At 32.6% G+C, this 14,439-nt stretch overlaps 1 protein-coding gene across 1 annotated transcript in view; it reads right to left on the reverse strand.

The window, feature by feature from the left end:
* LOC145319703 (formin-like protein) overlaps positions 1 to 14,439 on the reverse strand; it is a 101,885-nt gene that overhangs the window by 60,594 nt on the left and 26,852 nt on the right. Inside the window, exons 3-5 of the mRNA XM_080162002.1 lie at positions 2,083 to 2,180; positions 1,537 to 1,623; positions 358 to 482 (exon numbers count right to left, since the gene is read on the reverse strand). Of these exons, the coding sequence (XP_080018128.1) occupies positions 358 to 482; positions 1,537 to 1,623; positions 2,083 to 2,180 (310 nt within the window). The remainder of the gene's footprint in view (positions 1 to 357; positions 483 to 1,536; positions 1,624 to 2,082; positions 2,181 to 14,439) is intronic.

The raw sequence follows: 14,439 nt of genomic DNA on the forward strand, positions 1-14,439 counted from the left end.
GCAGGAGTAGGAACCATTTTTAACGTCTTTAGTTATGACGCGGTGTTGGGCCGAGATTCGAACCTATCACCGAAAAATTTCCGAAAACAGGCCGCTATGTTAACTCTAGAGGCATAATATGATGCAAACAAGATTAGTTTTAATAAAAACTGATGCATTTTTAAATGAAAAAGTATTAGTGTCCTTTCCGTTTTTGAAAAAAGGAATTAAAAATCGGCGAATGGCTAAGTAGGATACTAGAGAATAACAACAAAATAGGTATGTTGTCTTTCTTATTGATTTAAGGAATGAATGTATAAATACCGTCAAACGTACATCTCGTAAAGGAGAAGCTGCGCTACTAAAAAAATGTGTCACCTTGGCATGGACCATGTTGTGATCACATATCGTGTCCCATTTCTTTTCTGGGGGGAAGTGCATAAGAATTTGAGCGCGTTCCGGAGGAAGGTCCATCTGGATCAACAGCTCGTTAAACCGTCGGTCTGAAATATAAACAGATGTACAATGCAGCAACAAAAACAATAAATAGAAAGGTTGGGAATCCCCATGATTCTATCCAAGGCTCGGTAGCCGCACGTCGGCCGCCTGTAAGCCTAAAAAAGGGTTTAAATTTGAGGCTTAGTTGCGGCAAACACGCGGCTGCCGAGCACTGCTTCTATCTATTTCAACATAAGCATAAAGAAGATTTAAGAAAGTCTTTTTATTGTGTAGGATAAATGAATTTGCCAAAAAAATTTGATATATCCTTGGCAGTTCAAAGCTACTTAAAATAAAAAGCAAATCACTGTAACCATTTGCATATAACATAGGATTAGAGGGATAGGAAAATAAATCTACCTTAGTCAGATTTTTTTGTCTGTGTGAAATTACACCTTTGGTAGTTTAAGGGGGAACAAAAGATATTCAAATTAAACTAAGCGTCATTTTCCATACCTCCCTGCATAAATCCTAAGATAAAATCACGTAGAATCTCTTTATATAAGTTTAATCTACTTGTGGTAGAACCATCATTTTGTTATTGACCAACTAAATACCCCCCCCCCCCCCAGTGGGGTGAATTCTTAAAAAAAACTTTTGCCTCACTAAAATAGTGATCCAAACCCTTTAACCAATAATTTTTATTTTTAGATGGGGCAATTTTGTTTATCATTATTTAGAATACTAGCGGCTTCGCTCCTAACCTATAGGGGCTTTGCCCTAGAGGACATTAAAAAAACTGTAGTGGTGATGCAGCACCAATGTTTTAAATAACCTGCCTAAAAAAATTGAAGGGGGGGGGGATTTTTCGTTTGTGTTGGGGTTGGAGGTGTCATCTCCCCCCCCCCCCCCAAGAAAATAGCATAAAACCACCACAGGACCAGTAGATATGTTCCCTGAAGAGTAGAATCCAATCGGTTCAGTGGTTACCGAGATCTTAAACTTTTGACGGACGGACGGAAAGGCATCAAGCTACTTTGTGTTATAGATATATCAATCTATTGTCTATTATCTTATCCCTAAAGATCCCTTGCTGCATAGCTTTTCTAAAATTCTTACCCAGTTCTTCCTCCGTCGGCATCGGAGGTCTGGAAACTGTCGACTTCCGAGGTCCATTGCTTATCACTGTGGTGTCCATTATTCCTCCTAAATACATAGAGAAATAGATAGATGGATGGATGGATTTATTGATAGAAAGATGGATGGACAACAGGCATATATATTATATAGATCATTAGATAAATGAATTAATACGGATAGATTGATGGTGGGAGAGGGGGGGATATATTAAGAAATAAATTGGGGGAAAGATAGATGGAGGAATTGACTGATTGATGGATAGATAGATATATTGATAGGTAGATGGATGGATGGATATAGATAGACGGATGGATAGTTAATTTAATGAATATATAGTTGGATGGATAGATACATACATGGTTGGATATATGGATAGATAGTAAATGGATGAAAAGATTAAATAGATAGACGGATTGAAGTCAGATGGGTAGATTGTTGGTAGGATAAATGTATTATAGAAATATAGATAACAGATAGATGGATAGATAGCAGATGGATAGTTAATGTATAGATATAAATGTGTACCTGAACCGCTGCTGTTGGGTCTGGACGGCCTGGCGGCCATTTTACTCCCCGAGGCATTCCCCATTATTGGGGCAGGGGGCTTTCCGTCCACCACATCCCTGAAACAAACAAACATGTGTAAGAAAAAATAGTTAGTGTCCCTTAATGTGCCTATGTAGCGGGAAAATAATGGTTCCACTAAAACCATTTCTTCTTGAGAGTGAAAGTTTAACAGCCTGCAACAGCCTAGTCGGACACAGAAATTTTCAAGTCAAGAATATTTGATGTGTTACAAATTGTTGCCTATAAAATATTTTCCGGTATCGCTTCGAAACCGATTATTTTCCAGTGGATTAGAACCGGTTCTCAGCCATCGGAAAAATTCTGTGTAGCATCGTAGGCGTTATCCTCTTAGAAATTTTTTTTTTAATTTTGAAAATTTGAATACCCCCCCCCCCCCCCCCAACAACAACGACGAACAACTATTTTAGGTTAGGTTAGGTTTTAGGCTAGGGAGCCGAGCGCTGCGGCTAGGCAGGCAAGGGGGCCGAGCGCTGCGGCTAGGCAGACTAGGGAGCCGAGCGCTGCGGCCAGAGTTCATAGTTCGCTGTTCATAGTACTCAAATTTTCAAAATTAAAAAAAATTTCTAGGAGGATAATACCGCATCGTATTATATTCAGTTTTCTACGAATAAAAAAAATGTACAATCTTAAGATCGAAACCAGTTTTTTAGCATTCGGCATCTCGGGGCTAAAAAACTGGTTTTAATCTTATACTTGTATATTTTATATCTGCGTAAAGCTGTTAATAATACGATGCGAGAAATATCTATTACAAATGTTAAAAGCAATAGAAAAAATTCCTTATGAACCTTAGTATTATTTTCTTGTACATTTAAATATGACGACACTTTTTTTCCAATAGATGAAAAGATAACATTATTGGTATATTGGAACATTGAAAAAAAATACACGAAATATTACATCTACATACACTTTTTGTCTTTTACAGTTTAAGACATTTTAGTTCATAAGTAAGTAGAGCAGTATATTTCTTGACAGGAATTATTCATAAATCACGACAGATATTACTATTTATTTAGATTCCTAGCAATCAAAGATACATAAAGCAACTGCCATGCCAAATCTAAGAGCTGTAACTTTTTATTTAGTTGAGTTTTTTTGACTTTTAGTTTTGGTTTCATAAAGTGTCACTTCCGCCCCCCCCCCCCCCCTTTAAAGTATACAAAAAAATAATTATAAAAATAATATCTTGTTAAATATTATTGGTTTGAATCCGACATAAAAAGAAAAATAAGAGCGTGTAAAACGCTATGTATATTGTTACTAAGTTGAAAAGTTGATATTAACACTAAATACATAGTAAACCAGGGAGCAGGGGATAACAAGTGTTAAATTAATCTTACCTCCAAGGACGTCCGATGGGGGGGGGGGGGGTTAAAGTGTTATTACCCCCCCCCCCCTCCAAAATGAATTTGGGGGTAGGCATCTCCAAAATGAATTTGGGGGTAGGAACCCCCAAAATTTTGAAGCTTGATGTTTTATCCCCCCCCCAAAAAAAAGGAAAAAGCTTGGATGTTCTTACCTATATGATATTATATAAAGATTACCCCCTCCCCCCTAATGAAAAAGCTTGGACTCCCTTACTTCCATCCCAATTTTCAATATTCTGCCTTTGATAACAAGTATATATTAAGAGGGGAGAAAGGTTTGTAGACTTTTTTAAATCTCCATTGTCATATCCCTGTGCCCATGCACATCAAAATGAATCATTAATATCGGGTTAGAATAAAAACACTTTTAATGGTATTAATTTATTAGTATAGCAGCTATTTTACAACTAAAGGTTAGCCATCTCAAGAATTTTCTTTAATAACAAAATAGGGAAATAGTCCATTTTGTGGCAACGACCCTTAAGGGACGATTCCTCGTATTTTTAAAATGGCTTTTGGTAGGTTATTTCAGGTTAGGTTAGGTTATATTGAATTAGGTGATTGCCCTACGGGGTTAGGCAATTGGCCCCGCAGGGTTATAGCCCCCCACAGGGTCTAGAAATAGGAGAAAAGCTACTGTGAAAAAAACGAAGAATCGCCCCTTTATGAGCGTTGCCACGAAAGGGACTATACCCCAAAATAGTCTACAACCATCGCGGGACCGGAGTGAAGCCTCTATAAATGAAGAACATTAGTCATCAAAATCTTTATGTACACTGTAGTGTACAGACATAAAAAAATTCATAATAGAATAAAGAATTAATGTATGTATTTATTGTAAATTACCCCTCGTGATTGTTGTGAAAATTTCAATAATTAAAACCTGTGTCTTTGGTAACCCAACCCATATTCACGCAGTATCAAATTACCAGTAACACTTTTACCATATTACGTTGATAAAAGATCCATCTATCTATTTAAACAATGCATCTACTGTAAACAAGGAAGTAAAAGCTTTTTTGAGGGGGGTAAAATGAGAGATTCTAAAAGTTTGAGGGGGTAATTTAATGTTCTTTTAAATTTTAGAGATTAAAAATGATAGGTTTCAAAGTTTGAGGGGGGAAAACACCCCATTAACCCTTACCCACGTGGACGTCTATGACTTTATAATTGTATTATGTTTGTACGTTCTTTAAAGCTTTTTACTACTGTCAAAATACCAAGTTTTAAGCTTCTTCCTACGTAATCAACAATCACAAAAAAGGATTATGAAAAGAAAACTAAGTACCTAGCGAGTTTTGTCGTATTTTCACTGAAGCTTTTGAAAGGTCATTAGGTTAGATAAATGTTAATAATTGCTCCACCACAGGGTTAGGAAATTTGCCCTTCAGGAGCTACAAATAGGAGAAAAGCTACTATGAGCATACGAGGAAACCCGCTACTTCGGTTTCTTTCCACGATCAAAAAAATACATAAAATCCTAAATATTTTATTACTGTATTACAGTCTGAACTTCTTTATTATTTTAAAATAGCTTTCTTTTAATATTAGTTTTTATAAAATCTTAAAAATTTCATGGGCCTTTAAGTATCTTCGTTAAAAATCTTACAAAATTGGATGTAACTCTAGAAAACATGTAGCAGATTAATTAAAACCTAAAAAACAAAACTTTGTTAGTGAAAAACGAAAACAAATTAGGAAACACAAATCTAATTTTAAGTACAAAGAAAAATATTAGGTGAAAAGAATAAAAAACTAATTACTAAGCTTACTTTTTGGTCAGTTGAAAATACTAATCATTTAAAACAAATATTTTTGTCTCAAGAATTCTATATTATTGATGGGAAAAATTAATTAGTTTTAATGGAAATGCATTATCCCTCATCCCTACGATAAACCATCAAACATTTTGGTCAGTTGAATTTAAATTGCTGAATGTGTACACAGTTTCCTCGGTGTTTCATCATCCTATCTCAATATTTACTACTAGCTAAAAAAGCTTCGAAATTCCAACAAAAAAATCTAAAGGGATAGTTCTATGAAGTGTATTTAAAGAGTTAAGGTACTTAGAGTAGTGAACTTTTATATGTCTTAGTAGAATATATTAGGCATTGGATAGATATGATTATATGTTAAAGAATTTTTAACATTGACCAGACCAAACTTTTTTTATTTGACAATATCGAAAAAAGTTAAAGCGATTGTCCACATAAATTACATGAGAATGCTCTATTTTTTTCCAAATATGTATAGCCAAAACACCAATATCAGAGAATCTTTTTCCACATATTTCACAAGAGTTATAAAAAAATTGAACAGGGGTTCCCCTTGGGACAAGTTACTTAAAAAACATAAAAAATAACGTCCGGTTCACTATAGGACAGGTTTTCTATAGATTCTTTTTTAAAAAATAAAGAAATCCGTCCGGTTTACTTACAATCTACACATTATCTCACGCGGAAATACCAACTAACCATACATCATATATATATATATATAAAGACCATTCTCATGTAATTTATGTTGCAAATCAAAATTCTTTTAGATATTGTCAAATAAAAAAAGTTTGGTCAGGTCAATGTTAAAATTCTTTATCACAATCATATCTATCCAATGCCTAATATATTCTACTAAGACATATAAAAAGATCACTACTCTAAGTACCATACTGAATATTTTATTGGTCATTCTTTGTTGTTATGTGTATTTTGTTGTATAAAAAGTTTAAAGTTCTATTAACTAGTAAATGCTATCTAAAGTTGTATTTATGACAAAAAAGTTTTTGCCATATATAACACGCAACGAAGTTGAAAATAAAAATGAAAAACTCATTTTTTAAGGAAAATCCCTGGTAAAATCTCTTAATTTTAATCAATAACTTTATATTATGCACTACTACGTTATTTAAAATAGAAAAAACTTACAGTTCACTATTTTTTTTAAATGCACTTCGTGAAACTATCCCTTTAAAAATTTAAATTTTGAATGCATAATCGTTACATTCAAAGGGATAGTTTCACGAAGTGCATTTTAAAAAAAATAGTGAACTGTAAGTTTTTTCTATTTTAAATAACGCAGTAGTGCATAATATAAAGTTATTGATTAAAATTAAGAGATTTTACCAGGGATTTTCCTTAAAAAATGAGTTTTTCATTTTTATTTTCAACTTCGTTGCGTGTTATATATGGCAAAAACTTTTTTGTCATGAATACAACTTTAGATAGCATTTACTAGTTAATAGAACTTTAAACTTTTTATACAACAAAATACACATAACAACAAAGAATGACCAATAAAATATTCAGTATGGTACTTAGAGTAGATCTTTTTATATGTCTTAGTAGAATATATTAGGCATTTGATAGATATGATTGTGATAAAGAATTTTAACATTGACCTGACCAAACTTTTTTTATTTGACAATATCTAAAAGAGTTAGTGATTTGCAACATAAATTACATGAGAATGGTCTTTTTATATATATATGTTGTATGGTTAGTTGGTATTTCCGCGTGAGATAATGTGTATATTGTAAGTAAACCGGACGGTTTTCTTTATTTTTTTAAAAAGAATCTATAGAAAACCTGTCCTATAGTGAACCGGACGTTATTTTTTATGTTTTTTAAGTAACTTGTCCCAAGGGGAACCCCTGTTCAATTTTTTTATAACTCTTGTGAAATATGTGGAAAAAGATCATCTAAAATTGGTGTTTTGGCTATACATATTTGGAAAAAAATAGACCATTCTCATGTAATTTATGTGGCAAATCTCTTTAACTTTTTTCAATATTGTCAAATAAAAATAGTTTGGTCTGGTCAATGTTAAAAATTCTTTAACATATAATCATATCTATCCAATGCCTAATATATTCTACTAAGACATATAAAAGTTCACTACTCTAAGTACCTTAACTCTTTGAATACACTTCATAGAACTATCCCTTTTGATTTTTTTTTGGAAGTTTGAAGTTTTTCAGCTAGTAGTAAAGATTGAGATGGGAAGAGTAAACTGTGTACACATTCGGCAATTCAAATTCAGCTGACCAACATTTTCCCTAACTGCAAACAAACTGTCCCTCATAAGTAAAATCAAGGTGCAAAGCCAAAAAAAAATTTGGGAAAAACACACACTTTTCAAACAGTTTACTATACCTCTGCCGAAGGAACATTTCGGCGGATTATTTGGATTATAATCAGTCACATCTAAATATTTCAATTATTTCAATCTTATAAAAATCAATCAAAATTCAAAATCAAAATTCAATTAAACAGGAAAAAATATTTGGTTCACTAAATTGAAGTTCAAATGCATTTCGTGCAACTGCACCTTTGAGTGGAATAAAGTAAAAAGGGAACAATAAAAGAAAAGATACCAAAAAGGGAAAAAAATAATACATTCAAATTTTATACAGCATGACAGACATACAGACGTTCAGACATGCCTTGATTGTAGAGTAGTTTAGCATCTACAAAGTTTATACAATTTTCGCAGTACCGGAAATGAAGATCATTTATAATCTGCCACGTTTTTTTTCACAAAATTTTTCAACACAACGTTTATAAGCGCACCTGCCTTATAACTAGGTTCAGCCAGCAGCCAGACAAAAAAACACAATTAAACACTATTAAACCTAGATTTATTAAATATGCAATACGATTTCCTTTTTTATTTCTATACTAGCGGCTACGCCCCTAGGAGCCTCTAGTGGCACTTTAAATGTTTTGTTTGTTAAAGTCTCTACGGTAATTCTTTACGTACGATACCTCTTTTATTATTTTCAAAATGAATTACCTTGAAATTTGGCGTTCTTGTTTTTTTAGGCAAAAGTTTATAGTGGACTAAAAGCATTTTAATCTTAGAATAAATCAATCTAAATCAATAGTTTTTAAAGAAGTTCTAAAGGGGAAGGTAGGTTGTGCTAAAATTCCGTAAAGATGTGAGTTTTAATGCATAAAAAAACAATAGTAGAACGACAATATTCACTAAATATAAATATATACAATATTTGGCTATGGTTCTATTTAATAAGGAATACACATATTTAGTGAATATTATCGTTCTACTACTGTTTTTATTACTAGCGGCTACGCCCCCTAGAGGCCTCTAGGGGCACTTGAGGAGGAGAGAGTCGAAATTAATAATTCAATTTCTTTTTTTAGATTTAAAAAAAAAATTTTAAAATTTTGGTGGGGGGGGGCGAAAATTTTTTATTTTTTTTTGGGGGGGGGGGTTTTATTTTTTGGGGGGTTGGGGGTGTCCCACCCCCCAAGAAAATAGTTATAAACCTTCCCGGGACCTATGAGAAGCTACCCTGTTAAGGAGAACCCGATCGGTTCAGCGGTTAGCGAGATCCTTCGCTACAAACAAACAGACAAACAAACAGACAGACAGACAGACATCGTTCTACTTTGTATTATAGATTAAGCCTCAAAACTCACATCTTTACGGAGTTTTAGCACAACCTACCTCCACCCTTGTCATATTAGATCGTATTTCAAATTATTTTTTTTCAATAAGATTTAAGGATTGGACAATAGAGATGATTTAATAAACTATTGAGTATAAATTCAGGCTTTGTAGGTCATTAAAAAGGGGGTAGGCGGAAGTAACACTTTTTTAAACCAAAACTATTAGTCAAAGGAACTCAAGAGTTACAGCTCTGAGATTTGACATGAGAGTTGCTTTAAAGAGGTATAATACGGAACTGTGCTGAAACGGCGGTGGAACCACAGCTCCTGCTTTTCCCGCCGATTTTATTTTCGCCTTTTCTCGCCAAATGAAAATATATTCCATATTGTACCTCTATAAAGCAACTGGTGTAAGGAAGAATCTTGCATTGAACCCATATGGTTCTTCTTTGAAGTGAAGTAGATTTTCATGGGTCCAGGGAAGGTTTTAACTATAGTTGCGGAAAAAGAAATCGCAATAGAGATCCAATGCATGACATTTTTTAAATTTTCTTTTTAAAATATAAAAGTAAAAGTAAAGCCGCTCCCCTCTCAAGGTGTTTGTCTGTATAGATATGTAAAAAATTCAAGAAATAAATGTTTCTCGATATGTGGAAGCATTATATAAGAATATACTTAAAAATATTTAATATTTTATGAAATAAAGACGAGTGGGACGTGGGTGTCAAAATGTCAAAATTATAATCTTTAATATTTTGAAGATTCATAGTAATGTATTTTATAAGCAGTTATGCAGTTAAATTTTATGTTTATAAAATATAGAAAATATTTTAACAAGGATAACAAAATCTAGAGATGGCGAAGCACAAAAGCACTGGATGGACTAAAGGATAAACGGAATTATTAGAAATGATCTTTTGTAGCATGACTGGCAGACTGACGGACCAAGAAAGTTGTATGCTCAATACACTTTGCTAAGAGTTTCTTCACAAAAATTATCGGTCGTCTTTATTTAAAGCCAGTGGAGAAAATCAGATGTCCCCAATGGCATTACAAACGGACAGACAAATCAAATTATAGATTAGCTTCGCTACTAAGAATAATGACCGTTTTGATTTGACTTGAGATTTCTCGATAATTTTCAGGAAGGCCTTAAGACGATATGGCAAAATTTAAATCTACGTAGACAGTATTTTTACCGATCTTTTTTTGAAGAAGACTGTCGTAATTGAACGTACACAAGACTTAAATTATAGACTAGCTGCGCTACTTCCAAGTAAACTGCTGAATAGAAAGATTCGCAACAATTAGTCGTTAGACAATCATATTTGTTCCACCGAAAAGACAAGAATTTTTAGTGTAGGACGAATTTTGTTAAATTGATTATTAACAATCCAGAAAATGTTAAAGGAATTTTATATTAAATAAGATTAATTAAAAAGGTAGGAATGGTGTTAGTAGATATCACGTAAAGCCAAGATCTAAACCGTAGTACAGGTATTAGGAAGCAATATTTAAAAAAAAAACAAGGATGACAACATCCATAAAAGCGAAGCTATGAAACGGTAAGACAAACGAACATTAACTCTTGTAGAGTGTATTAACTGAATACCTAATCAGAATTATAAATTATAATTTCGTAAATTAAGTAAATTTGTTGAAAAAGTACTTAAATAAAGGATAATTTTTATGGACACCTGTCTCTACATTTTCTAGAAACGGTATGGGGTAAACGTAAATTTCTCGGCTACTATTCAAGATGAATGGTAGAAATTTTGTGAACATTCTCTATAGGTATATATATATTCTACAAGGTTTTTTTCTATCTAGTTTAAATTGCTTTTTATGATACTTCCCATATGTTCAACCATGTAATTTTGTCCTTTTTTACTTATGGAGTATGTCATCCTTGTTTTATAGACAAACATAACTCGCTTTTCCTTTTAAAAAAAATTTAACACCTCATATTGTTTACTTTATATAATACTAGCGGCTACGCCCCTAGAGGCCTCTAGTGGCACTTTAAATGTTGTTGTTTGTTAAAGTTAATTTTTTATGTACGATACCACCTTATTTGACGTTGAAGTCTCCTCTAAATTTTAAAATTTTTTGATTTTTTTGTCATTTCTCTTGGGAGGGTGGTGGTACCCTCCCCCAAAATAGTTATAAACCTTCCCGGGACTTATGAGAAGCTACCCTGTTAAGGAGAACCCGATCGGTTCAGCCGGTAGCGAGATCCTTCGGTACAGACACACAGACATCCTGTTACTTTAGTATAAGGATGTCACTAAACAACTCATATACAAGTGGTGTGCCATCAATTACACGAATACTTTCATTGATATTAAACACCTTTAGGTAATTTTAAGATTGTTGCACATTTTATTCTAGCTTATATAACATTAATTTATGCTATTATGAGTTTATGATTTTTTTAAAATTAATGTTTAGCTATTCTGATTTCGGCGGTTCTCCATGGGTACATGAGAGTAAGGGGGAGGAGAAAGCCGACCCTCTACTTTAAATTTTAGGATTTTTAAGTGGAAAAAAATTATTTTGGGGGTTATTATATTTCAGTGGCGATTTATCTTAGAAGGGTGAAGGTACCCTCTTCAAAACTGTTATAAACCTTCCCTGGACCATAAGAAGGTTCACTTGAGAGGGGAACAATACGGTACAGCGGATAGCGAGATCTTAAGCTTCAGACACACAGAGACACGCGCTAATAAACATCCAATTACTTTCATATGAGGATTATTGAAATATTTTTAAAATAAGCAAATATAAAGCCTAAATAGCCATCTGTTTATTCTAAAACGAAATTGTCTTTTTTTTAGGGAGTGCTGCCTAATGATGTAAAAACAAGGATGAAAACATCCATGAAAGCAAAGCACTGAAACGGTAGGACAAACGGACATTAAAACTTATATAGTGTCAGAACTGAATAATTAGAATAAAAATGTATAAGAGTCAAAGCAAAATTTTAAGTAAACTTGTTGAAAAACTGCTTGATACAGGTTAATGTTTATGGACATACTTACATTTTTAGGACTTGATTATAGAGTTGCTTTGCTTATTACATTATACTTTGTTTTCCCAGGAATCAATATACCAAAAATCAGATCAATCCGATGATTAGATCACATAAAAATTTGTTGTTAAAAAAGTAAAAAAATCAACATGTTTAAAATGGACGTACGGACATTTTGGTAATAAATCTAAATCGTACCTAACTACTAAAGGAATCAACATGCAAAATTTGAAATTGATAGGACAATTCTAACTTGCCTAAATTCACGAAAAGAAGCTATCCATTACGGACGTACGGATGGACCTACCCTAATTATAGAAAAGCTTCGCTTTTAAAAAGATGTACATTTGGGAATATTTATAAAGCAGTTTTTGACACTAGAAAAATTAAAAATAGACTGATGGTAAGTTTTATTTTTATCACAAGTTAGTTTTATGTTATTGGATGGTTTTAGTCCATTTTCTTACCCTTCCATACTAAGCTAGAATAAAATTAATGTTAATTTTTAAAATATTAAGCATAAAATTAAAATTAAGTAGCATAGGTACATATAATTGAATGTCTTAATTTTTACACCTCTTTTATGTCAAAACATTCTATCAATTCTAAATTTATATGTCACCTTCCTGACATAGCAGCATAACTATTTTCTATAAAAGTTATCACTCTAATTGAAACTCTAAATAAAAGCGTGACTTTCATATGTGTGTTTGTGTGTGTGGGTGTATATTTAACTTTTAAATAAACAAGGATGACATCATCTATATTGTAAATAGCCTAGCTTTTAACATTTTCAGTAAATTATAATAATCAACATAAGAGTAAAGCATATAAAATATTTTTTTGAGATTTATATGTAATGATGTTTATATGTTTGACAAATAACAGATATTTTAAAAAAGAATGGTGCTCTCACTCAAACCTAACTCTTGACCACCGAAATCCCTCCCCTAGTTTTCAAATTGCGAAAAGAATATTTGAGAGCCCCTATGGAATAAAAGAGAAGCTTCGCTCCACCAAGCATTTATTTTAAAAGTGCGAACGTCTAAACGAATCTCACAAAAAAGGGACATGGGAAAAATTCAGAAAAATTATTTTGAGCATAAATTGCAAGTATCCCATCAAACATAAATAATTTTGTATTACTATAAATAACGATCAATTAGTCATCACGATTTAAATTAGTCGTCATGCTGTTTTAATTGCATATATCATAAAATACGATTTTCAAGTCTTGATATTTTTAAAACTACATGGTAGAAAATTGAAATTCTTTCAACTATATGACAACATGAAAAAATATGCAGTTCACTTAATCCTAGTTTAAATGCATTAAAAGATGTGAAAATTAAGGAGCTACATAAATATTAAATACACACAAACAATAAAATTGATTAAAACCCCCTAATACATGTCACTTTCTCTCTCACAAATCAGCAAAAAGTTGGATTTTAAAAGGGTGGAAAGTTAGCAAGAAATGTAATGTTTTCGGAAGAAGACAAGGATGCCAACATCCGTAAAAGCGTTGATCGACAATTCAGATAGTTTGGAAAACAAAATCAAAGAAAGAGCGATATTTTTGGGTCAAACGTATATAGAAATTACACACCTAAAAAGTATTTCTATTCGAATATATTAAAATCAACGCCAGTATTTTTCATTTGAAACTGGTTAGGTCAAAATTTGAAAATACTAACCTATCACTGTACCCAGTGAACTAAATGCTAACCGTTAGTGGCAAAAGTTGAATTACAGAGAAGCTGCGCTTTAATCTCTAAAGTTTATCATCATTAGGTATATATATTTAACAAAGATTATAACTTTCATGAGAGCAAAGGTTTAATAAAAAGTATATAATAAGATTTGTAGGTAGGTACTATCTTTTTTAACAATTACAGAGTAGCTACCCACTTATTTTATATCTTATCCTTATACTAAAGTAACAGGATGTTTGTCTGTCTGTGTGTCTGTCTGTGTGTACCGAAGGATCTCGCTAACCGCTGAACCGATCGGGTTCTCCTTAACAGGGTAGCTTCTCATAAGTCCCGGGAAGGTTTATAACTATTTTGGGGGAGGGTACCACCACCCTCCCAAGAGAAATGACAAAAAAATCGAAATTTTTTTAAATTTTGGGGAGACTTCAACGTCAAATAAGGTGGTATCGTACATAAAAAATTAACTTTAAGAAACAAAAATATTTAAAGTGCCACTAAAGGCCTCTAGGGGCGTAGCCGCTAGTAATAATAAAAGTAAAGAAAATTCTTTCACGTATTGCTTCGAAACAGATTAAAATCCGGTTGATAAGAACCGGTTCTCGCCTATACTGAAAAATTATGTTTAGCATCATATCATATCCAGTTTATTCGAATATAAAATTAACGATCATAAGATTTAAAAAAAAGTTGTTTTAGCTTGTGTCTTCGGCATCTCAAGGCTAAAAAAACTGGTTTTAATCCTATAATTGTACATTTTATATCCGCGAAAA

Source organism: Acartia tonsa, chromosome 5 (assembly GCF_053477335.1).
Source record: "Acartia tonsa isolate MP-2025a chromosome 5, ASM5347733v1, whole genome shotgun sequence".
Lineage (NCBI taxonomy): Eukaryota > Metazoa > Arthropoda > Copepoda > Calanoida > Acartiidae > Acartia > Acartia tonsa.